Here is a 25,063-nt window from a genome sequence, read left to right as displayed (position 1 = left end):
TTTGAGTATAGTGATTTGTATAAAATAGTATAGCTCTAAAGGGTAACAAACTTTCCACTCCAAGACTGATGAACAAATAAAAAAGTTTAATCAAATACGGGAAGACTTATATAATAGATTTTGCAAGTCGTTGAGACGAACATCTGCACAACTGTCAGGCTCAAGAGAATGAACTCTTCATTCATATACGAAAACATTAGGAACTGTTTTGATTTTATTAAGAATTAAAAAAAAAAAACCATAAATAGAAGACTAAGAACCCTACCTTTGGTAGAAACCATGACTTGCAAGGCTTTTAAAGTATTCCAAACTTGCAAGACTCGTTGGAGTATTCCAAGATAGAAGTTTTTCCACATTTCACAAGACCTTACTTGCTATGACTCGAACACAAGGTCAAGGCTTATGGGAGCCTCTTGAAAGAAAATTTCAAATGAATTGGAAAGGTCTCTTGATAGAAAATATCCAATAGATCAGAGAAAGAGAGTTTCAAGAGAATTCTCTTGAGGATGTGCTTCATTCTAAAAATAAAAAATAAAAAAAATAAAAATGTGAGAAACTCGGAGAGTGTGTTTCATTCTGGAGAGAATTTTTACCAAATAATATATTTGAATATAAAATATCATAATATATATTTAATTAATTTAAATTTCATACAAATTTTAAATCTATTTTTATTTAATTTAATGTGTTGATATGGTATCAAATATAATAAATATAATTTTCTTTTCATATATCTAATATATTAAATATTAATTTGAACCTCCAAATTCAACTTTTGTGTTAGAATGAGCTAGCAATGAACGACCTATAGATCGAATGATACAAAATTAATTAATTAAAGTCTTTAATTAATTAATTTTCATTCATTAACTATAAGTCATTCCTCTGTAAACTTCATGTTGCACTCTTATTCTTGAAATACTCAGAACATGTGCTATATCAAAGGCAAGACACCCTATACAGATGACGACAACATCACAATCAGTGACCATGACATATGCATAGACTAGTAACACTTTAAATTCTTAGACTTAGGTCAGTATAGGTTGTTTTTTATTTCGTATTTTACTTTATTTATTATTATTTCTTTAATTATGTTTTCGAACATTGACAATATTTTAATGATGATGTTATGTTTTTAAGATGAATTTATAATTTAACAATGATGTTGTAAGAGTTAAATTTTACATAAGAGCTTAGGTTAAGATGACGGTAGCGACTTTATATTAGTAGAAAGTTAAGGTCTGTTACAAAATGTTAGGAGGTTAGAATATCTATATATGCCCTGATTGACTTATGAACTAGATGTTATATATCTAAAGGATATGTATTACTTGTTTGTCAACCTTGGGCCATATTTTAATTTTGTTGGTTCTTAAGCTACATTTACAATCCATTATGATGACATGGATCAACTAGGTCTATGTAGAGACGTTAGGATGTAACCCCTGATCGTGAACCCACCTCGACTAGTGAAGGTCTACTTAGCACATAAAAATGCAACATCACCTATTTAGGACCGTGACATGCTAGAGGACACTACTTAAGGGAGTTCCGATTGTACCTAGTGGAGAGTCAACCTTATCAGCATAGACTTATCGGCACGCAATACCATTTGACCTGTTGCTCTAGCTTCTGGATACAAGTCTAAGAAGTACAGTCAATTCCAAAAAGTTCTGTTTCAGTGAATTTCATTCCATAACTTCACCAACCACAAAGAGGCATACTCTGGTGAAGCACCTGACTGCAAAAGCCAAAGAATGCCTCAATATGGGAGGACCTGCCAGTTCTTTTAATGCCTGTACCTTCAATCTATAACAGTTATGCTTAGAATGTTGCTAAAACAAAAACATTAGAACATGATGTAAATATAGAGATGCAATACTATAAAAGCAATGAACCTAATACCATTTTATCCGCTCTGATGGGCTGAAAGCACTCGAAGAATGTAACGATCCAGGCCCACCACTAGTAGATATTATTCTCTTTAGGCTTTCCCTCGAACTTTAAAACGCGTCTGCTAAGGGAAGGTTTCCACACCCTTATAAATGGGGTTTTTGTTTTCTTCCCCAACCAATGTGGAACATCACAATCCACCTTCCACACCCTTATAAAGGGTGTTTTTGTTCTCCTCCCCAACCAATGTGGAACATCACAATCCACCCCCCTTCGGGCCCTAGTATTTTCGCCGACACTCATTCCTTTCTCCAATCGATGTGGGACCGCCACCAAATCCACCCCCTTTGGGACCAACGTCCTTACTGGCACATCGCCTCGTGTCTACCCTCTTCGGAGAACAGCCAAAAGGCTGGCACATCATCCGGTGTCTGGCTCTGATATCATAACAACCTAGATCCACCGCCAGTCGATATTGTCCTCTTTGAGCTTTCCCTCAAGGCTTTAAAACGCTTCTGCGAGGAGAAGGTTTCCACGCCCTTATAAAGGGTATTTTTGTTCTCCTTCCCAACCAATGTGATATCAGTTCCATTGCCCCAAGTAATAACACTTCCTAATTGCTTAAATTAAGTAGTTCATGGAGAAATTCAAACCATAGTTTTCCCATTTCTGAGTTCAACCTTTGAATGTTCTTATCAAATTCACAACACACTGCAGAGAGAATAGTTCATCAAGAGTCCATCACTGGCAAGCACTAAATAAAGCGATATCATAGGCAAAGGGGTGAGGAATCCGTTCCCCTTCAATGATCAAACAGTTTTCCATGACATAAGAATTGAAATTCTTGAATCAAATTATGAACCCAGATAAGATCATATATTCAACATCATGAGAGCTTGAACAAATAAGAAATATTGGATCAAACTTCAGAGAATTTCATTAATTACATCCAAATTGTGAGATGTAATCATAGAAATATTGGATGATTCCCATACCAAAAGTTTAAATTCATGGAGATTATTGATTATCAGAGAACTCGACGAATTGCATCACTCAATGAAGCAAATAAAGAAGCACGAGTAAACCTCGTATAGAACTTATCAAGTGAATTGGTTAATTTCAACCCCAGCATTCTCAAACTATGGCTTCTTCCTAACACGATGTATATCGATCAAAATTGCAAACTAACATTCCTCAAATCGGCACGTACCGCTTCAACATCTGCTTACCCGTCACCGCCACTCCAACCACAACGCCGCCAATAGCACCGGCCACCGCCGCTGATCTCACTCCTCTTGCCGCACGATAAAGCGCACCGGTGCCAAGTCCCGCTGCGACACAGTTCCACACGTCGTCCGTATCCCTCACAGCCTCAATTCCGCTCTCCAAACCAGCATATAGTAACCCAATCACACCGAGCCGATTCCCCCAGAGACGCCCTGAATGACCAGAAGAGTTCAGGATCCGATTGATCCGAAGTTTCATAGTATCACCTGATTCAAAAGATTTGACGCCGGAGACGAAGCCCGTAGACGCCCCGCCGACTGCACCAGCGAGGTAACCGCAACCGGTATAGAAGGTGAGATTCTCGCCCCAAGATCGACGCTGGCGGCGAGCTTCTTCATCGAAGAGAAACTCCGGTGATGTTGGAAGCTGGAAGTTTCGGTAAGGAACCTGGAGATCCTTGTAAGGGTTGTAAAGACGCGGTTGGGATGAGCCCTGATCAAAGCCTGAATCAATTTCGCGATCGGAAGAACGGTCCGCCATTATTGAGATTTTGAGCTCTAAGCTTAGGGCTACACTCGATTGTGAATTCTCTCCCAAAGACAGGAAAAAGAGAGAAGATTCTTCTTAAGAACAGCGATTCTCGGTTCAGAGGGAGCCAGATAAACCGGTTTGTGGTCGTTTTCTTTCTCTCTAAAGTCTCTCCGGTTCAACTCAGGCGAACCCAACCCCCTAATTATTATTGAATTTGTCTCTAATTTAATAATATAATAATTAACCTATATTTCTTTCTTTTACGTTAGATATTCAAATTATTTTTAAACTACCAAACTTGAAAGTTTCCAAATATATTTGATTAGATGTCAATAATTAATTTCTTTTATAAGAATTAATTGAATTTCCAATTGCAAAACTATTAATTATGTTAACGATTACGTTTAGCTTCGTTTTAACTAAAATTTTCAAATAATTTAATCACTCGTCACGTTTTATTTAGCTCAACAACATGTAACAATGGAGATTTAAAACTCAAATGAAACCAACCCAATGCCACCACTTGCAGATATTGTCTGCTTTAACCCGTTACGTATCACCGACAACCACTAATAGATATTGTCAGTTTCGGTCTGTTATATATTGTCAAGGAAAGATTTCCACACCCTTGTAAAGAATGTTTCGTTCTCCTCTCCCGTTGATGTGTGATCTCACAATTCATTCCCTATAAGGGCCAACATCCTCACTTCTCCCATTGATGTGCGATCTCACAATCCACCCCCTATAAGGGCCAACATCCTCACTAGCACACCGCTCAGAGTTTGGCTCTGATACTGTAACAACCTGATGTCACCACTAACAAATATTGTCCATTTTGACCCATTATGTATCGTCGTCAGCCTCACGATTTTAAAACCTCTCCAACAAATGTAGGATCTCATCTATAACCTTTTAATCAATAATTTAACTTGTCTTAACAAACTAAACTATACTAAGTCACATGGAACAAATCCAAACCATTCAAAAGCTTGGGGAATGTTCAAATATTTATAAATGATTCAGTATAACCCAAGAGTGATGGGAAGAATGTATTACAAGAAGTGGGCTCTTGAGAAGGAAATTGGTGCGGAAACAAGTCAGATTTGGAGGCAGGCAGGCATGCTTAAATAATCCAGTTCTTATCAGACAGAAGAAATACACAATGAAAGCAATCAAGGTAGACAATATGAATTTCTCTTATGCAAATGAGTGTGGTTTTTTCAACCCAGAAGTAGTAGGAGAAACACAACTTACACATGACCAACAGCGTTCACTGGTGTGCCGCCACTTCCTCAGTTCTACAATTGGGTTTCCACTCAGTGGTATGGTTGAGACTTTTGCACCGCTGTTGTTCTTCGAGCTCCAATTTTCCTTTTCCTGCTGAGAAATGGTATTCAAACCAATACCACCCTTCTGGCTCCAAAAACTCGGACTGAATTTCAGTCGCTGCCACTTTTTTCTTACATTGATCTACGTTGAATTTCCATTGGCAGGTTAGGATTGTTTCTCATTCCTACCTGATTATACATAATAGCAAGAAGATATAAATGCAAAGTTTAAAGCCTGCTACATAAAAATAAAAGATGGCAACCAACCTCATTTTCTGATCCCTTGAAATGTGGAGCTGAGTTAGAAGTGCTTTGACCATGTGCTCTCCCAAAAGCTGTGAGCTTCCTCTTTGGTGGTATTCCGCTCAATCCCAATTTTTTTAGCCTTATTAGTTCAGGCAATAGAACGGTACCGAGGTCGGGTCTATCTCTTTTCCTTAGCTCACAGCACTTCAGGGCTAATTGAGCGAGTCCAAGAGTATCTTGAATGGGCCAATCTGTAATTGTAGGATCAAGTATCTGTGGGAATGTGCCGTGTTCAATGGCCTCCTCAACCTGATATGAAAGACCCATTGGTGACCTTGCAGTGATGAGCTGGAGTAGCAGAACACCAAATGAGTAAATATCTGATTTCACACCTAGCATTCCTGTTTGTTGGTATTCTGGATCAATGTAACAGAAGGTTCCAGCTGCAGCCGTCATGTGATATTGAGTGACACTATCAGCAACCGATGGCGGGACTAGCCTGGCCAAACCCACATCGCCTATCTTGCTCACATAGTTCTGATCTAAGAGAATGTTTGCTGGTTTGAGATCACGATGCACCACGGGTTCGGGCTTCATTTGATGAAGGAACAGAAGTGCAGTGGCAATGTCAGCAGCTATCCTGAAACGAGTTTTCCAAGGGATTGGAGGAGTGTCGTCTTTTCGGAAAAGACGGTCTTCTAAACTCCCGTTTTCCATATATTCATAAACAAGGCAACCATATTCTGGGCAGGCACCCATAAGGAGAACCATGTGTGGATGCCTCATGCGGCTTAAAACCTCAATCTGCAAATTATGAACAGTGCAATTTTCAGGAACTTTTTAAATGCATGATTATCATTCATTACAAATATGTTTTTTATTCAGTCTGATGTTGTTACAGAAAACACACTTATGGCTGATAATTTCGTGCAGTTATTTCCAGCCAAGATAAAGAAGAAAGAAAAAAAATTACCTCTTGCTGGAATTGTCTCTGCCCATGAGATCTCTCTGGGCTCAACATCTTAATGGCAACAGAAGTATGATCGAGAAAGGCTTGGTAAACAGGTCCATAACCCCCTTCACCAATCTTGTTTGACTCATTAAAATGATCTGTTGCTGCTTCGATCTCGTCAATTCTGTATCGTTTGAAGCAGATATTTGCGCGTTCAAATAAATCAATTGTTTTCTGCTTCTCCTCCGCCTCAATCTTAGCCTTTTTTTCAGCAATATTTCGTTTTTTCTGGATCTCTAATTCTTCCAGCCTTTGTGCCATTAGAGCTGCTTCTGTCCCAGCCTTGTTTTTCTGCTTCTCAAGCTCTGACAATGCTGTTAAAACCTCTTCTGCAGATTTACCTCGCTCAAACTTTTTCTCTTCTTTCATCTTCAATTGTGCGAGTTCATTTGCCTGGCATCAAACACATTACTTCTTTCAGGATCAACTGGGCTTGAACAATGTTTATTTAGCACTTCTGAGATCAAGTATATCATCTGATATACAAGAGGTATCAGTTCTAACCTTTTGTTTTGCTACTAGAGCTTCCTTGCAAGCTGATTCATACATTTCCATCTTCCCTTTGAGTTCAAACCTTAACTTTCTCATCTCAGATTCTATGGAAGCCTGTAAATCCAGATAAGCTAAATTATTGAGTCAATTATCCATGCCTATAACTATATAACTTAAAAGGAATAAATTTCTACTGCCCAAATGTAAACTCAAATACAACTGATGTTGGAAATGCAACCATTAACTGACCAAAATTGGGTAGCTCCTTAGCTGAACAAGAAATTGTATAATTCCTTACTTACTGCTGTGTTAGAGGTAACAAAGCTCTTTGAATTACTCTCTGAGGTTAACGAAAAATCTAAGCTCTCAGAGGATGATGTGCCAGTTGATCTGAAACTGAGAGGCCCTGAAAAGTCACTAACGCTTGACAGTGAATCAACACTGTTGCTATAACGATGCCTACAATCGAAACAAACTGTTGTTAGTCATTCGTTACAAGCAGCACCTCTAAAGGCAGTTCTAGAATATTAACCAAAGCTACTGATCGAGAAAAAAGGAAAAAGAAAATTCATTAAAAAAACGTGTATGCTTATCCTATGAGTCTACACAAACAAACACTACCGAACGAACAATGTAAAAGGAAAATTGGGCTTTTGTATTGGTACACCGGTAAAAGAGAAAAAAAGACGGAAATCAAACTTTTCAGAAATTTTTATCATCTCTTTGACTCCTATTAGATTTCAAGTACACAATTCCAGAAGGCCAGCATCCTAATCAAGTAATGATAAGAAGTCCATCCATACAGAAATTAGTGAAGAAACACTTGGATAAGACTTCGGAAGTTTCAGTATAGTATGTTGGGGAATCACAATCCTCAACAATCCTCCTCTCGAACAAAGTACACTATAAACCTCTCCTAAGGCCTTTAGAGGAGCCATCGAACAGCCTCCTCTAATTCGAAGCTCGACTCCTTATTTGGAGTCCTCGAACAAAGTACACCTTTTGTTCGACACTTGAGTCACTTTTGACTACACCTTCGAGGCTCACAACTTTTTTGTTCGACATTTGAGGATTTTATTGACATGGCTAAGTAAAGGGCATGACTCTTATACCATGTTAAGAATCACGACTCTCCACAATGGTATGATATTGTCCACTTTGAGCATAAGTTCTCATGACTTTACTTTAGGCTTCCCCAAAAGGCCTCATACCAATGGAGATGTATTCCTTACTTATAAACCCATGATCATTTCCTAAATTAGCCAATGTGGGACTCCCTCCCAACAATCCTCAACATAGTATTCAGTATTGTTAATCATTCAAATTTCACAACGGGGATTCCTTGCGCAAGGATGTTCGCTTCTACTTGTATCATATATAATATACATCAAAGTCCTGTGATAAGAGATCCAATATCCTCTCAAATAGGCTTGTGAAAGAGTCGAATGAAAAAGAAACATAACGAATTGTGAATTGCTAATGAAAAGATAAATAAGTTTACCCAATAAATTTGTCTCGCATGTGAGAAAGATGAATGTTGTGGAATATTGTATCTACCCAAAAGTATATCTATTGAATTCTACCTGCTTTTATCTTTCGTGTTTTGTATTTTTGATAGAGACTTGTCAGTATGAAGAGTTCCGGATGGTTCTTCTTTCCCATCAGTTAGTGACTGGTATCGCTTTCTCAATTTCTTAGTATGAACTTTCCCTCTAGATATGACATATACAGAACATGATTCTGGAGTTGATTTGAGCAAACATGTTGAGACATCTGGATGTTTGAACGTCCTGCATGGATCCAGATGGTTCTAGCTTAATCTAATTTCTTACACACTATCAAAATCCTCCCTATCACAGAGACGAAGAGAAATACAGACCTCGTAAAAGCATTCCGGCTGGAAGCACCCACAACAATGTTGCTAATGGAGTGTTTATTGATATAGTGAATAAGTGCACTTGGAACATCAATGTCATGGATGACAATCTCCTTTGCAACTATCTGAAAACACATACTACGATGATTATGAGAGTAGTCGTTAACATTTTGTTCTAATTCGACAATGATTCATTGTCCCATCAAAACAAGCCATCATCCTGAGAGAAAACCTAATTTGAAAACTGAAAACTATCTGAGATTGCTACACTATTACTATTATGGATTGTTTGTTTATAACAAGGAATTCGGCAAATTGCTTACTCCTTTTCGTGCACAGAATCCTCGGTATGGAAGGAAGAACTGATGCAATTCAGCATCAGTCGGTGGACGATACTCCTTAGGAACCGTATCCGCATCCTCTGCATACAAAGGCCAAATCACAAGAAATCATTAATTCATCTCCAAACGTTAGGGTGCATTTCAGTACATTTCGTTTTTTGGAAATGGCAATTTAACCATGGATACGAAAATCAGAATGACGACGGCTAAACAACGTCAACAACAAGGGAGACGGATACCTACGGGGATGCAAGCTCTGACTCCGAACATGGATGAGGATGCAATCGCCGGAGTTCTTCCTATTGAACAGGTGTTCCACAGCCCATTTCACCGCGGATTGACTGTTCTTGTCCCTGTTAATGGCGATCACCGTGTGGGTGGTGGTAACGGATTCGTTAGTTTCTTCTTCAGCCATGGGAGCTGCCACAGCCCGAAACGCCACCACCACGGTTCACGCCGCCGGACAGAACAGACAAAACACGGTGACGCGTAATGAAAACAGAGCAAGGGTGGACAATGGAATAAGGAGTCGGTTTGATTGCCATTGCTTTACTAAATTTGGGAGAGTAGAAACAAGAAGACGAACACCATCATCTTCGCCAAAAATCTCAAATCCAATCAGTGGTTGCTAAAATTAGGGGTGGTGAAGAAGATGATAGTTTAAAAAATTGAAACCAAATCGATCTATATGTTTGCTCCATTTGGAATCCCAATGACAAACAAAGATTGATGAACGTTCAAACCAGCTGGGCGATGACATGAGGATGATAAATATACAGTTACCTATCTTTTGTCCCCCGGCCCCTCCGCCATTTTCACACTCATTTATTTATCACTTCAAATATTTTGTATTTCATTTCTTTTAAATCTTTTTCTCCCAGGTATTTTTGAGAAATTATTTTCTAAAACTGGTTGGAAAATAAATAATTCTATGTATAATTTTGTTTTCGATTTCGATGCAAACTAATGTTCTTAATAGAAACATTGAGATCCCTCGCTATACCGAAATACACTATACAATATTGAATATAGAGTTATTGCCAACCCCAAAGTATAATCAATGTTGGTCTCTAGTTCTTAGACAAAAGATATCCTATGAGATCCCACATTGGTTGGAGAGGAGAAATTCAGGGTGTGAAAACATCCTCCTAATAGATACGCTTTAAACTCGTGAAGCTGATGGTGATATGTAACGAACCAAAGCGGACAATATCACTAGCGATGGGCTTGAGTTGTTACAAATGGTATCAAAGTGAGTTACCAAGTGTGTGAGGACATTGGGTCTCAAAGGGAGTAGATTGTGAGATCTCATATTTTGATTAGAGAGGGGAAACCTAAGGTGTCGAAACCTCTCAAACACCAGTGAGGACACTAGGTCTCCAAATGGGTGGATCGTGAGATCTCATATTGATTGGAGAGGGGGAACGGTTCCCCCTAATAGACACGTTAAAATCGTGAAGCTGATGACTATACGTAACGGACTAAAATGAACAATATCTTTTAAGTGGGCTTAGACTATTACATATACTAGAGTATATTTTATATGGGATTTCCCCTTCGACTACTAAGATTCTTGCTCGGCTTTCTTCGGTCAAGACTTCTTCTCTATCATATTATGTCACTAAATTATTTACAAAATACAGTAAATTGTCATAAGGAGAAATGAAAATAAGTTTGTTAAACTCAATCGAACACCAACTCACAGAACAAAGACTAAAACACAGACTCTCAACCAAGAAATTGAATGATTCAAATCTCTAAAAAATACAAGACATAATCATAATCTCGATCGAAAGTCAAAAACTAAATCCCGGGTAGGAAGAAGAAACGAAACCTCATCGTCTCATTAAGCTTCACCATCCACAGTTCCAATTTCCAAATAAGAAAACGCCATTCTATGCCACAGAGCTGTTTCATGGAAAGATGTTGCCATTTACAATGTGAAAGAAAGAACATATGAAGATTATCAATATGACCATTTACCCGTTTTACTCAACAAAACTGCTCGACCTTTTCCTGTACAGAATTCAACTACTTTAAATTACAGCAACAGTGTAACTACTACAATCTAACCATCTTGCTTATCGTCGTCTCTTTTGCCTCAACTCGGGAAATTGAAGCGGAACAGGAAGCGTAACCCATGACAAGTTGTTCTTGCGTATAAACTTGCAACCCAGATTGTCATAATGAACTCTTAGAGTGAAAGGACTAGTTCTCAGATCCCTTGCTATGTCTGATGGATCGCTGCTGAATTCATCGGCGAATAATGTGAGCACCAAAACGTGGCTAATGAGAAGATCGGTTTTCTCTGCAGAAAGTCTTCTCGACTCCGTTGTTGAAAACATGGATGAGAACTTTTGTCGTAGCATGCTAGGAATTTTATGGCCCTCAACAGAAGAAACGCCATCCATAGAATGCTGATCTTTATACTTTATTAGATGAGTGATGTATGAATATATGCAGCAGAGCTTCTTTTTCTCTTCCTCATCCTAAAGATGATTTTAACGTCAAAAAGGATTCAATACAAATGAACAGAATTTTAAGGATAAGACTTATTTAGAAACAGGCAGTACAGCTGCAGAACGAATCTACAATTTAGAACAAACATGCAAAATAAATAATTAAAGCATACTTTTCCACAAAACAATAAAGACCAAGTATCGAACTCTATAAACAAACATAAAGGCCAAGTTAGTTTTGTTGAGGATTGTTGGAAGAGGAGTCCCACACTGGCTAATTAAGGGGTTGATGAGTAAGGAAAACATCTCCATTGGTATGAGGTCTTTTGGAGAAACCAAAAGCAAAGTCATGAGAGCTTATTGTAACGGTCTAGGTCCACCGCTAGCAGATATTGTCCTCTTTGGGTTTTTCCTTTTGGGCTTCTCCTCAAGGCTTTAAAACGTATCTGCAAGGGAGGGTGTTTCGTTCTCCTCCCCAACCAATGTGGGACATCACACTTATGCTCAAAATGGACAATATCATACCATTTTGGAGGGTCGTGATTCCTAACAAATTTCAAAAAGCACTCAATCATTTCCATTTGAAAACATCAGTGAAAAACAAAGACGAAGTAGTTTAATCTGAGAATCGACATGATTCATCATACTCAATAAATAATACTGACCAACTAAAAAATTCATGAAGATGCATCAAATTTTGTCTCAGAGTATTCATAAAGGAAAATTAGAACCTTCTTAACATAATACCTGAATGTCTTGCAATTTATAAATTCTGTTGCGGACAAAGGATGGATAATTAGCACTTATTTCAGATTCTGCTTGCAAAAGGAAATAAAGATCTTCCAGGAAACCCCATTCTCCCTTGAGGATAATCTTGTCGAGGGGGTAAGCTTCTTGTGGAGTAGTTGCAGAAGCATTATATGTCGGTATATTACGAGAAATTTGTGCATTCGAACTTTCCAACGCCTCTTTGTTTACGACGACGTTTTTCATTTTCCCATCTAGATCCTTCTTGGTCTCAGGATCATCTTCTTGCTTCAAAGAAAGCAGCTTCTTTGCCTGCCACACATTAACAATATTAAACAATTTGTTGCTACTTCTTGAAATTGCAATTTCGAAGTTATTCCATCCAAAACCAAAATTAAAGGCAACAAAAAAGGTGAACAGAAAAGATATGATGCTTTTTCATGATAATATGCCTCCCATAATTCTTCTCCCCTGCTTATAAGGTTAAGTTCAATATTTGTTTAATAAATAAGTCGCTGAAAGATGGCTGCTGAAGAACTAAAAGAACGCAATTCCAGGATTCTATTACTACCTGTTTTATTGACTTCTTCGTCCCATAGAGATTGCTGAGCTCTCTCATTCTATCAGCTTTCTCCTGCACAGAGAGCTCGTCGTTCGCTACACTTGGGGATTCATTTTCAGGAACATCTGAACCACTAACTTTAGGATCCAATCTAAATATCTGCAAGGATAAATATCAAGCTTAGTAACATAATTGAGACTATTGCAGCATGAAGATGAACATATTGTAAAGTGGCCAAATTGCATTTCAAACAGATAAGTAGAGGACGAATAAGAGGCATTTGTAACTTCAGGCTTCAACGCAGACACCAAAACAACCAAGCATCAATTAGGATTCAATTCTCGCGATTCTTTTTCTCTACGTTCATTATTGAGAATAACGTACCATATTTGATGCAATAGGCACAATCTTTAAGCTTTGGGTTGCCTTATCGAGAACACCGAGAGCATAGGAGCAATGTTGTTTTCCAGCAGTAGCCTCACCCAAGTAATTGGTACCAACAAAATCCACATTCGACCCTGTTGGACTAACAATCAGCTGCATCCTATTTGGTTTTTTCTTGTGCCTATAAACCTTAGCCCTTACAGAATTTTGTTCCTCGACCGCTTCCTCATTGGGATCCTTGTTAGGATCATATCCAGAGGGGAAATAACCAACTAGTGGTGGAATTTTCTCAGGATGGTTGCTGAGGACTTGGATTTTTGTATTCACAGGTGGAACTCGTTTCTTCTTCTTTTCACTCTTCTTTTTCTTCACTGGAGACTGAGAATTCGCTTCTGGTACTGCATAATGGGTTTCTTCAAAATATTTAGAATCTCCCGCCATTAATTCTGTTAACAAGCTCAGAGTGTGTATAATTCAAATAAACAAGAAAACAACCCTCAGATTTTTAAATGCACACACAGTTGTCAACTCCAAGAGCTTCAGCTCGCTGAAGAGAACTTAACACGTCAATTTCCCGGGAACAAGTAGCTTCCGGAATTACTTCTATTTCATTTCAGCATCATATTGGTGGAATTCAAAATGGGATCCTTCTGGAGCCAAACCTGTCATGGCAGCAAGCAGAAAATAGCGCAAAATATAATCAAAAGATTCCTAAAGAAAGGGAAAATCAAGATGAACAGGCAAACAAATTAAAATATATCAAACCATACGACCAACAACAATGCGATCATTTAATCAGCTCAATTCATTCAATGGTCACGACTCATGAGAGAACAATGGCTAAACAGAAAAAATGATAAATTGACCAAAGCTATCCTGCAAAAGGTGATCTGAATCAGAAAAGCCAAACTTGGAAGCCATATAAAGAGGAGAACAGGCATCAATGTTGTTTCAAATTAGGAAAAGGTTTCACGGGCTATCAGATATTTTTCATAAAAAGAAACAACAAAATCTCTAGAACCAGACACCGCTTTAACCTTTTTCCAAAACAGAAGCTATAAAAATTACACAGAAAAAATCATAAACGAAGTATGAACAACAATTCCCCTAATAATTACACTCACAGTTCCACAGGAAAGAACAAACCAAAACTAGATGATTAATTCAATAGATTCAGACTTAATAGGCAACAATAGATTCCTGTATTAACACCGAAATTTGACATCGACAAACAAAAACAATAACAAAAAAACCCGACACACAAGCAGAGATTAACGCCAAATCTTGACATCAAAAAGAAAAAGAAAAGAAAACCTATGATTGTTGGAGCCTACAGAGAAAGATAACAGGAAAAACATACATAATTAGAAAGGAAAATAATCAAACCTGCCGATTTTGAGAGAGAAGACGAGCTAGGGCTTGGTCTGGCTCTCAATTATTTGGTATGAATGCCGTTACAAGTGAATTATGATGAATAGAGGGATTAATTAGCAAATAGTAGGTAATATTATTATTGACATTAAACTTTTAACATTTTATTTCCAATACTAAAAAAAAATAAAAGCATTTTAAAATATTTTTAGAAGACAAACAAATATTTCACGTCACAATATTAAAATAAAAACATATTTTTAATATTTACAAAAAATAGTTAATTTAAATTTTATAATTTATAATTTATTAAAAATTCTTAAATAATTTTTATGGCTTAATTAAACATTCACAAATACTATTTCATCCCTAAATAATAATTCTTACCGTTAAAATTATATGAACTAAATTTTAATATTTTCAGATAAAATTTTTAAATTAATTAAAAAAAATTGTGTAGCATTAAATACAGCACTGACTTTCAATTTTTTAAACAACAATATATTTATAAAATGGAAATGTTAAATGTTTGAAGGTTGAAATTAAAAAAATAATTTAAAATAAATTCAAAACTTGATTTACGTGTAGTCTTGAAAAATGACGATGAATAAACAAATAACACAATATAAATGGTAATCTACGATAGCAACTACCAACAAATAATTTATGAACTAAAAGGAAGCGATCGAACGAACGAATTAAGAGAACAAAAAGAACGCGTTCTTTTTAAAAAATACAATAATGTTGTTTGTCTCTTAATATTATTTGTTTTTGTGCGGTAATATTTAAGATTTGAATTATAATATTACATAACATTTTTCCAGTGATATGTGCACGTTATTATCTACTTGACATTAAATATTGTTAAAGAGCGAAAATTATTCTCACAATCTTCGTAAATCAACATGGGTTCGGGTTCCTTTAAAATATTTTGTACTCACTCACATATTTTATAAAAAAAAGCTTAATTTTAAAGTTTTTATGACACATTAATTATTTTAATAATTTATTATTCATCATTTCCGCACACATTTTGATTATAAATTAGTGCGTATATGAGTTTAAACCAACTCGAAATCTGAACCGAACCAAAATTTTTGTTTTGAAAAAATTTAATTTAATTCAAATATATAAATATATACACTTAATAAATAATAAGAATAATAAAAGACAGCTTCCGTAAATTTCGAGCCGTGGAATTAAGCAATGTTTTTAGCGCGTTTGGCTATGACGGCTTGCTTTAAAATCATAATATTTAAAATAAAATAAAATAAAATAAAAACAGTATTATTAAAACTTTTAATATTAATTACGTATTTTTTAATTAATTCAGCCGTAATAATAATAATAATAATAATAATAATAATAATAATAATAATAATAATTAAGATAAAGACAGCCCCCGTCTATTTGGAAAACGAGAGCCGCGTCATTAAGCAATGTTTTTAGCGCGTCTGACCTCCACGACTTGACCCATGGGCCATGCCCATGTGCTAATTATACTTAAAATTTTAGGGCAAATTACTATAATATATAATATATACTCTTAATTTGACTCGAATTAAAATTATAAATTAACTATAAAAATTAATTTTCGAATTAAAACTATTTTGTAATTTAACCTAAACTATAAATTGGTCTAAGGAGAATTATTAATTTTTTAAAAATTAAGCATTATTAATGAATTATAACTTAATTTGTTGATGCTTTTTCTAGAATAATATGATTAACTTTGGTAAAATATAAATAAATACGTGTTGTACTACTTGTTATCCAATGAGAATACGTTTAGATATAAGAATATCTTGAAAGGTAAGATTAGGGTAGTTGACGGCTTACTCTTAAACTAAACATTATTGTAAATTACGTTAAGGAATGATTCCTTTGTGTTTTTGTTAATTATAACATCGATTATTGAACTAACAAAATACTTACTCGAGAATCTTGAAAATTACGGTATAACGTGAAATTGTAATAGTCTAAGTTCATCGCCATCAGGTATTGGGAAACCATGTGTCTAGTTCTTATACCATTTATAACAGCCCAACCCACCACTAGCAAATGTTTTTCGTTTTGGCTTGTTACGTATCGTTGTTAGCCTCACGATTTTAAAACGTCTTCAACACACTGACCCATGTCTGGTTAATCTCAATCCCCTTGGGGGTCAACATCCTCAGTACACTGCCCCGTGACTAGTTCTGATACCATTTGTAATATCTTGAACTCACTGCTAGCAAATATTGCCCGTTTTGACCCGTTACGTATTACCGTCAGTCTCACAATTGATCTCACTATTTGGAAAGAAGGATGTTCCAAGATAATTTAATTTAGCTTTTGGATCGTTTATTAGCTTAAAACGTACAAGGAACAATCTTTAGAATAAAATATCAAACCCGAGCTCCATATCCAACTGAAAACTTTTTTAAAGTACCCACCCTTTAGCAACATCGAAATTAGATTTTGAATAATTGTTTAAAAATCATCTCGTATATTACCATTTCTTTTATTTAATATCTAATGTTATGTTATCATATCGTCATCAAGATACCACATTCAAAATAAGAGATAGCACGACCCTGTCAACCATTCGGTTCATCCTTGAAAAGAGTTCATTGGTCCGCTCCTTCTGACGAACATTCTTAGCCGTCCTTGAGAGTTAACACATCATAGATCGAATCGAACGGCTAATAAATGTCTGATTTTGGTTAGGGTAGGGATTTTAGATAATGGGAAGTGGGTCACATGACATCTTGCATTTACAACTCGCTTTTGGTTATAAATACTCGCACGCAAGCAAGAAATGAAACGCAAAAGCGATTTCATAATACGGCACGACGATAAAAGCAAGCTCAAGCTCAAGCCCAAAGCTAAGAAAGAGAAAAGGCAATCACATCCTTTCTGTAAAGGGGAAAAAGCCGAACGAATCCGAGTTCACCGGTGAAAATGGAGGGAGACGGCAACGCGTCGCCGCCGTTCTGGCTTCAATCCTCTAACTCTTTTCAGCAAGTTCACTACAATCGCCGTCGTCGCCTCAGCCGCGCATCGTCGTTCCTCCTCAACTCCAGCGCTTTTCTCTTTGTTTTGTTAGTAATAGTTCTCTGTTTCGTCTTGATTGTGATTCCTAAATGTGTACAGTTCGCTTCTCAATTGATTCGGCCTCAATCGGTCAAGAAGAGCTGGGATTCGCTCAATTTGGTTCTTGTTCTGTTTGCCATTGTTTGTGGATTTCTGAGTAGAAACACGGGTGATGACAATAGAGGATTTGAAGATCGGAGCGTTTCTTCCAGGCGGAGACTGAAGTCAAACCCTACGACTCCGCGCCAATGGGATGGATATCCCGATCATCGGCCGAATCACTACACCGTGAATCGGATGAGGAGTAGTAGTTCATATCCGGATCTACGTCTGCAGGAGTCTTCATTAGATGCCGGTGATGAACGGTGGCGATTTTACGACGATACTCATGTGCGTAATCATCGGTTTGCGTCTTCCGATCAGCTTCATCGCCGTCATCAAGCTCGGCCGGAGCTTGAACGGGAAGATTCTGGTGCCAAAAGTACAGGTTTCGACAGATCTGAGGTTCACGAAGATGTATATTCACAACCGGCGATACCTTCGCCGCCGCGGGTGCCTCCCCCACGATCTCCATCACCACCTCCAACGCTTCAGACTCCCGCTAGCACGACTCCTAAAGTGGTTAAACGAAGGCCAAAGAGAACGCATAACGTCCATAGCCATACTCCCGATGGAGCAATCGATCAACAGCAGAAGAATGACGATTCGGACGTCGCCGATTTTCAACGGATTCACCTTCCACCACTCTCCCCGCCGTCGTTCTATCAGGAATCGGAGCAGAAGAGCGGCAAAAACGAGAAGAAGAGAGGTGGCGCTCCAAAAGAAATTTGGTCCGCTCTGAGGAGGAGGAAGAAAAAGCAAAGACAAAAGAGCGTCGAAAGCTTTGAGGCTATCGCCACTCTACGCGCTTCAACATCATCATTACCACTAGCGTCACCCCCACCGCCTCCGCCGCTCCCACCACCAGTTCTACAAAATCTATTTCCTTCCAAGAAAGGAAAAGCCAAAAAAGTACAGTCCGAACCTCCACCAGAATCACCTCCACCAACAATCGTCACCTCAGAACCTAAACCAGAGATCGAACTTCAAAATCACCACCTCAAACCTAACGATCCTCCAATGGAGCTTGAGAGACTGAGCAGCTTAAACGATGAAGAGTACAATACGCGCATTGGCTGCGATTCGCCATTCCATCTGATTCCTCCGCCACCACCGCCACCGCCACCGCCGCTGTTCAGAATGCACGGAGACTTCGACAGTGCAGGAAGCAACAGCAGTACACCGAGAGCCATCTCGCCGGAAATTGACGAGAGTGAAGGCGATGGTCCACCGGCAGCCGGAAAAATGAAGGTCAAGCAAGTTTCAACTACTCCGATATTCTGTTCAAGCCCGGATGTTAACAGTAAAGCCGATAAGTTCATTGCAAGGTTCAAAGCCGATTTGAAGTTGCAGAAGATGAATTCCATCAAGGAGAGATCGGCGAGGAAGCGATCTAACCTAGGCCGAACAGCAGGCCCAGGCCCAAAGTAAATCAAGATAAGGCCCAGCCCATAGTATTTCTTTTCAATAATTAAAAAAAAAAAAAAATCAATTCTTTTGTTTGTTGTTTTAGAATATTATGACATGATGATAGGACACGTAGAAACATAGATTTATATATATTTTGAGATATTCTGAATATGAATTTTTTATTTTATTTTATTTTATTTTAATATTTTCTCAAATAATTTGCCAGGTATGAATATTAAATAAATATCTATATTAATTTATATGACATGGAATTAGAAAGAGACATTGTTTGAATTCCATCAATCATATTTTGAATTATTGATGTCCTTGGTGGATTCTTCTCTAAAAACAAACATTTTAATTGAATTTTAGGAATTTTTTAATTATTTTATTTCATAGGTGTTATTAAACGCGGAGAAAGAAAGAGATCGTAATCACAGTTCCCACCTAACTCAGTGTTTCACCCTTAGTTATTTAATGTTGTTCGATCCATATCTTGATTGAAAATCAATCTCTCAATCAATAAATGGGTTATATCGTTATATATTGGATCTGCGAATAATGTAGACTTATTGCCAAGAAATTTACTGTATGGCGAGATGAATCAATTCCAAGCTTATTGATAATCCATGATCAACTTCCTTTCGTAATATCCTCTCTTCAGAAGAAGTCGAGTTCTCGTTGGTTCTGTAAAAGAGAGATCGTCTTACACCAGTAGACGATGAAATTGATAATGAATACTATATTATTATCTCGAATCTCGAGATTTGTTGGAAGTTGGAACATTAAATGGATGTTGGAACTTCAAATATGGACCAAGGGTGGGTTATGGCATATAGAAAAGAAAGGCATGTAAAAGAGTGCATAGTCAAAATGTAGGTGCAGTTGGCCACCAACAAAGCAACACAGTGATATATCATTAGCCATAGCCAGGGATTCATTCATTTGTTCATGAAAGATTCTAGACCAACACGTTCTCAGTCCACTTTGAGTATAAGTTCTTATGGTTTCGCTTTAGACTCTTTCAGAAGGTCTCATATCACTGAAGATAGTATTATTTGATTATAAACTCATGATCATTATCTAAATTAGCTGATGTCGAGATATTTCTTTACCCTCAATAATTGGACTATAAAGTGGCTCATTTTTGCGGTCATTTAGTTTTAATTAATATCATCGAGACGATGGATCTAACGTTGAATTGGAACTTGATAAGCAAATTTAGGCCAATACAAAAAATAATTAGTAACTCCGGTCTAAGACAACAAAGTAGTTGTATTTTTATTTGTTAGATCTTAGGTTAGATCATGGTATAGGTTAAAAAGTCTATATATATGGATAAGGTTGGGTGTCTTATCCTGGTAACACTATTAAAACGACTCACCTTGTAATCGTTACAAATGATTTAATCCAAATCGTTCATGTGGAGACATATAAGTGGAAGTATCCTATACAATGAATTTGTATAAGACTGGACCAAAAAATATTTAATATCTTTTTATAAATCCGTTAATTGAGAAGATTAATATTTTACATTATAATCATATGTGACTCGATCTTAATATTAAGTGAGTTATGAACTCCTGTCTATGAGGGTTTGTCCTTTGATTTACATGGGTGAGAATGACTCTTTTAGCCAATCCAATATGCCTACCGTTATGGAAAGTTTGGGACCATATCAATGAAAGTAAATGAGTTGTTCTCTTAAGTACTCATTTCGGGACTTGAACAATAAGGTCCCACCCTCTCATTGGCACGAGAGGGACTTAGTTTATGATTTAATCATAAACAAATTGTTCATTAGATATAACTTGCTCGTACAACTCTGATCTACCGTGGAGTGACCTATAGTTAATGAATGAAAAAGTAATACTAAAAGTTCTATTTATTTAAAAGAAAAAATTAGAGGGTTCAAATTAAAATTTAATATATTAGATATATTAAATAGAAAAAATATATTTATTGTATTTGATACATTAAATATTAAATTAATTAATGTATTTGATACATTAAATAAAAATATATTTAACATTTAAATGAGATTTAAATTAGCCAAATAATTTAATATATTTAACATTTATATGAGATTTAAATTAGCCAAATATATGTTGAGATATTTTATAATAGTTAAATATGATTTGTATAAGATATTATATTCTTAGATATGCAAATATCTTTAATCGGTTTGAGATTTATTTTCTTTCCGGAGGCTTCCACAAATTTTGGTCCTGTGTTCGAGTCAGAGCAAGAAAGAACTTATGGAATATGAAGAACGTTTGCATGGCAGGACTACTTTGAGAACTCTTGCTGGGGTTTCTACAAAGGTAGAGTTTTTACTCTCGTATTTATTGTTTTTCTTTTAATTCTTAATAAAATCAAAACGGTTCCAATGCTTAGCTACGTGGATGAAGAGTTCGTTCCCCTCATAACCAATGTAGTTTAAATCTTGAATCATTGATCAACCCACACCGACGAACGTTCATACAAATTGTAATACACTTCCCTATTATGATGTCATTGTTAAATCACCTATCATGGTCTCATACCTGTTTCAACTTGAGAATCTAAGAGGAGGAATCTCAAGAACTTTATAACACTGAAGGCGGTGCTCCTATATGATCTGGTATCTGTCAATACAATTTACTTGAACGAACGAATGCATAAACTTTCAATGCTCTCTTTGAGTGACGATGAGTTGGAGAAAATGAACAATCCAAGTCATTATTGTAAAGATAAGATTTGGATGAGAATGATGAGACCTAACAAACATGATTGTCATGGATGATTCCCGGAGCATGTCTCAAAGTTGTTGTGGAGATGTTGCTATTGAGGCTTTAGTAACTGTATATCGTGTGGCACAACCACACTTTTGTGGCAGCGGGACAACGATTATGTGACACTTGCTCTAACTCAGTGAACTAGTTAGCCATGAGAAATTCAAACTTCGCAGACAATGTAGACGTATGATTGAGCCTCGAGTTACGTTTGTAAGAAATGTTTTAGAAAACGTGAGCGAGAAAATACATTTGAAAACAAAAATTGACAACTAATCGCATCCCTTAATACATTTTGGGGCATTTTAGCTTTAACAAGTGGAAACATAATTTTAGTGACCGGTCACACACTCGTGTATCGACACAACATGAAATAGTAAATGGTTATTTAAGATAAAAGCATGTAAAATGGGTTTGGAATGGGCATGAGATAAAGGACAATATGTCTTGGACAAGCGTAACCGAAACATCCGATATGCATCCATAGACAATAAACTTTAAACAAGCATGACCGTGACATCGTGCGAAGCTTATCCATGGCAGAGTTGAATATATTCCTGTCTGATGATTAAAGGACAATTGATGTCTGCAAAATAAGGCGGCAAAAACGTAAAAGAATGAACAACAACAACCAAAGCCATTGACTTGGACATGTCTACCATCAACATCTTGCATATTATATATTTACACGTGGCATGTTAAATATATGTTATTCATTATAATATTATTGACGATTATGTCCCTACGACATTTTTTTTTTTTTTTGTCATAAGTACAAAATAAGTTCGATTCAAATTAAAAATTTGGTTTAAATATTGGAACACGAATTTTAAGCTTTTGATCTGATCTTGTAGCTGATACGTGTTTTGTGTCACTTGAACTATGCTCGTGTTTGAAAAGCTCAGTCAATTTTGTATTTGAGTGTTATTATCATTTTTAATCAGATGCCTTCTAGGGTAAAAATTTATTGCCTATTTTGCCGTCTCGTCATGTTTTTCAACCGAAACATCAATAGTTTGACCTTAGAGATGTCTTACCGAGTGGGGACAGAGAGGTCTTTTCCTTTCTCGTCTTTGTCGATCCCTCTTTCATTTTCCATTTAAACGAGGATCTCCTTCTTGAAACAATAAAATTTGGTTGGTGAATTTCACGAGCCTTGCCACAGAGGATAAAAACTCAAAAAAACCGGTTCCGATGGATAGGGTTTACACGTCACCTGTTGGTTTAAACGACCCGCCGCTTAGCAGCCCAACATAGGTGGAAACCCTAACAAAGCAAAGCTATCGACATTTTCTAATCGGAAACCGCCACGTGTCGGTCTTATTTTACTCTCTTATTTATGTTTCCTTCACACCTCATTCCTGTCTCACCCGGTTCCTTTTCTCCTCCTACCTCTCCTACCGCCATTAACACCCAAATCGGAGCCCCAAATTTCCTTCTTCTTCTTGTTCCATCTCTAATCCACTGGTTTTTCAAGAATTTTATCCGGTGAATGTTGTCGTTTCACCTTGAAATGGTGGATCAATACGTCGTTGAATGTGTTCCATCGAAGACCTGGTTCCACAAGAGGAAAAAACTTTTGAATTGAATAATTCGAGATCGGTCTCTTCTGTGAAATTTGTATATTAATCCAAAATTTTGTACAGTCTTGCCTCGTTATTCGTCATATGTTTTCTTTGCATCGATTCGGTTGTAGACGGAAGAAGTGGCGGCGGAGATTTGAGCTTTGAAGATTGAAGTTGATTCTGAATCATTTGATATTTCGTTTTTTTTTTTTTTTTTTTTTTTTTTTTTTTTTTTTTTTTTTTTTTTTTTTTTTTTTTTTTTTTTTGTCCTTCTGTGGAAGATTGTAGAAAGTGGCGAAGATGAATTTGGGAGCGGCGGAGGAAGAATCACCGCAGGAGATTCATATCCCTGCCGAAATCGATTGGCAAATGCTTGATAAATCTAAATTCTTCTTTCTCGGTGCAGCGCTGTTTTCAGGCGTTTCGGCGTCTCTTTACCCTATGGTGGTGTTGAAAACTCGTCAACAGGTTGCTTATTCGGAGCTTCCCTGCATCAGAACTGCATTTTCTCTCGTCCGCCATGAGGGTTTTCGTGCTCTGTACAGAGGATTTGGAACTTCTCTGATGGGGACTATCCCTGCTAGGGCTCTGTACATGGGAGCCCTAGAGTGTACAAAGAGCTATGTCGGAACCGCCACTGTTAGAATGGGATTTCCAGAGGCTACTGCCGCTACAATTGCTAATGCAGCCGCTGGATTGAGTGCTGCAATGGCCGCTCAACTCGTATGGACTCCCGTTGATGTAGTGAGTCAAAGACTGATGGTTCAAAGTAGCTCCTCCATTCATTACATCAATGGAATCGATGCGTTTCGAAAGATCCTTGACGCCGATGGTCTCCGAGGCCTCTACCGAGGCTTTGGGATATCGATTATGACATACGCGCCATCGAATGCGATGTGGTGGGCTTCTTATTATGTAGCACAGCGGCTGATTTGGGGAGGAATTGGATGCTATCAAGCTAAGAAGGTTGTTGGTGAAGGCAATGACAATGGGGCTAATGTTTACAGGCCAGATTCCAAGACTGTGATGGCAGTACAGGGTGGGAGCGCAGCGATGGCGGGCAGTATCTCGGCTTTGATAACAATGCCTCTTGATACAATCAAGACAAGATTGCAGGTTTTGGATGGGGATGGGGATGGAAGAAGAGGGCCAACAATTGGTCAGACATTGAGAAATTTAGTAAGGGAAGGCGGGTGGGCGGCGTGTTATCGAGGTTTGGCACCCCGGTGCGCGTCGATGTCAATGTCTGCAACGACAATGATCACCACATATGAACTTCTCAAACGGCTATCAACCAAGAATCAAGAGGGTTTAATAAGCTAAACGGATGGTTCTAAATGCTGAAGATTGTCATTTTCTCAAACTGTTTCTGATGATTCTCATTTGGGATTTCGTTCTTTTTTTCTTTTTTCCAATCACTCTGCCTTGTTCATATAGTGCAAGACTTCTCAATGTTCATATCTTAAATGTATATTAACTTTGGTTTAGTGTTGGGAATGGGTGTGACATATGATGTTATATCATAATGTAAAATGTTCCGAATATTTTTTAGGGGTGTTCAAAAAACTAACCGATTATTTCCGATCCAATCTATACAGTTTTATTAGTTATAAACTTTTTTTTTTTTAATTTTTTTTTTAGAAAAAGTATCATGGAGACTCTGGAATT

The 25,063-nt window shown here is 37.1% G+C and overlaps 5 protein-coding genes across 12 annotated transcripts; 2 read left to right on the top strand and 3 right to left on the bottom strand.

Moving 5' to 3' along the window:
• Positions 1-2,748: 2,748 nt before the first annotated feature.
• Positions 2,749-3,747, bottom strand: LOC111494717 (mitochondrial import inner membrane translocase subunit TIM23-1-like). Its single transcript, XM_023144682.1, has one exon. The coding sequence runs from the start codon at positions 3,661-3,663 to the stop codon at positions 3,091-3,093; it is 573 nt and encodes a 190-aa protein (XP_023000450.1). The 5' UTR covers positions 3,664-3,747; the 3' UTR covers positions 2,749-3,090.
• Positions 3,748-4,650: 903 nt separating this feature from the next.
• LOC111494317 (U-box domain-containing protein 51-like) lies at positions 4,651-9,785 on the bottom strand. Of its 3 annotated transcripts, none has more exons than XM_023144232.1 (9): positions 9,193-9,785; positions 8,932-9,029; positions 8,612-8,733; positions 8,316-8,522; positions 7,035-7,191; positions 6,745-6,846; positions 6,202-6,633; positions 5,250-6,032; positions 4,651-5,124 (listed from the first exon to the last, which is right to left on the bottom strand). In XM_023144232.1, exons 1-9 carry the CDS (start codon positions 9,362-9,364, stop codon positions 4,852-4,854), a joined length of 2,346 nt encoding a protein of 781 aa, XP_023000000.1. In that variant the 5' UTR covers positions 9,365-9,785; the 3' UTR covers positions 4,651-4,851. The 3 variants fall into 3 exon arrangements, with proteins under 3 accessions (XP_023000000.1, XP_023000001.1, XP_023000002.1); XM_023144233.1 differs by having other exon boundaries at positions 9,189-9,308; XM_023144234.1 differs by having other exon boundaries at positions 4,988-5,171; positions 9,193-9,783.
• A 793-nt stretch (positions 9,786-10,578) lies between these two features.
• Positions 10,579-14,575, bottom strand: LOC111494318 (DNA-directed RNA polymerase I subunit rpa49-like). Of its 5 annotated transcripts, none has more exons than XR_002720174.1 (6): positions 14,488-14,575; positions 13,102-13,763; positions 12,727-12,876; positions 12,156-12,467; positions 10,933-11,438; positions 10,579-10,857 (listed from the first exon to the last, which is right to left on the bottom strand). XR_002720174.1 is itself a non-coding variant. In XM_023144236.1 (6 exons), the coding sequence occupies exons 3-6, from the start codon at positions 13,540-13,542 to the stop codon at positions 11,031-11,033; spliced, it is 1,311 nt and encodes a 436-aa protein (XP_023000004.1). In that variant the 5' UTR covers positions 13,543-13,547; positions 13,619-13,763; positions 14,488-14,575; the 3' UTR covers positions 10,584-11,030. The 5 variants fall into 5 exon arrangements, 4 of the variants coding, with proteins under 4 accessions (XP_023000004.1, XP_023000005.1, XP_023000006.1 ...); XM_023144236.1 differs by having other exon boundaries at positions 10,584-11,438; positions 13,102-13,547; positions 13,619-13,763; XM_023144237.1 differs by having other exon boundaries at positions 10,584-11,438; positions 13,102-13,547; positions 13,703-13,763.
• Positions 14,576-17,415: 2,840 nt separating this feature from the next.
• Positions 17,416-19,077, top strand: LOC111494880 (serine/arginine repetitive matrix protein 1-like). The gene has a single exon (XM_023144866.1). It carries the CDS (start codon positions 17,416-17,418, stop codon positions 19,075-19,077), a length of 1,662 nt encoding a protein of 553 aa, XP_023000634.1.
• Positions 19,078-23,176: 4,099 nt separating this feature from the next.
• Positions 23,177-24,903, top strand: LOC111494569 (solute carrier family 25 member 44-like). 2 transcript variants are annotated; one of them, XM_023144525.1, is made up of 2 exons: positions 23,177-23,602; positions 23,665-24,903. In XM_023144525.1, exon 2 carries the CDS (start codon positions 23,696-23,698, stop codon positions 24,716-24,718), a length of 1,023 nt encoding a protein of 340 aa, XP_023000293.1. In that variant the 5' UTR covers positions 23,177-23,602; positions 23,665-23,695; the 3' UTR covers positions 24,719-24,903. The 2 variants fall into 2 exon arrangements, with proteins under 2 accessions (XP_023000293.1, XP_023000294.1); XM_023144526.1 differs by having other exon boundaries at positions 23,177-23,612.
• Positions 24,904-25,063: the final 160 nt, after the last annotated feature.

The sequence above is a fragment of the Cucurbita maxima genome, unplaced genomic scaffold (genome assembly GCF_002738345.1).
Source record: "Cucurbita maxima cultivar Rimu unplaced genomic scaffold, Cmax_1.0 Cma_Scf00020, whole genome shotgun sequence".
In the NCBI taxonomy this organism is placed as follows: domain Eukaryota; kingdom Viridiplantae; phylum Streptophyta; class Magnoliopsida; order Cucurbitales; family Cucurbitaceae; genus Cucurbita; species Cucurbita maxima.
Note: the sequence above shows the minus strand (reverse complement) of the source record. Positions and strands in the feature narration are given on the sequence as shown.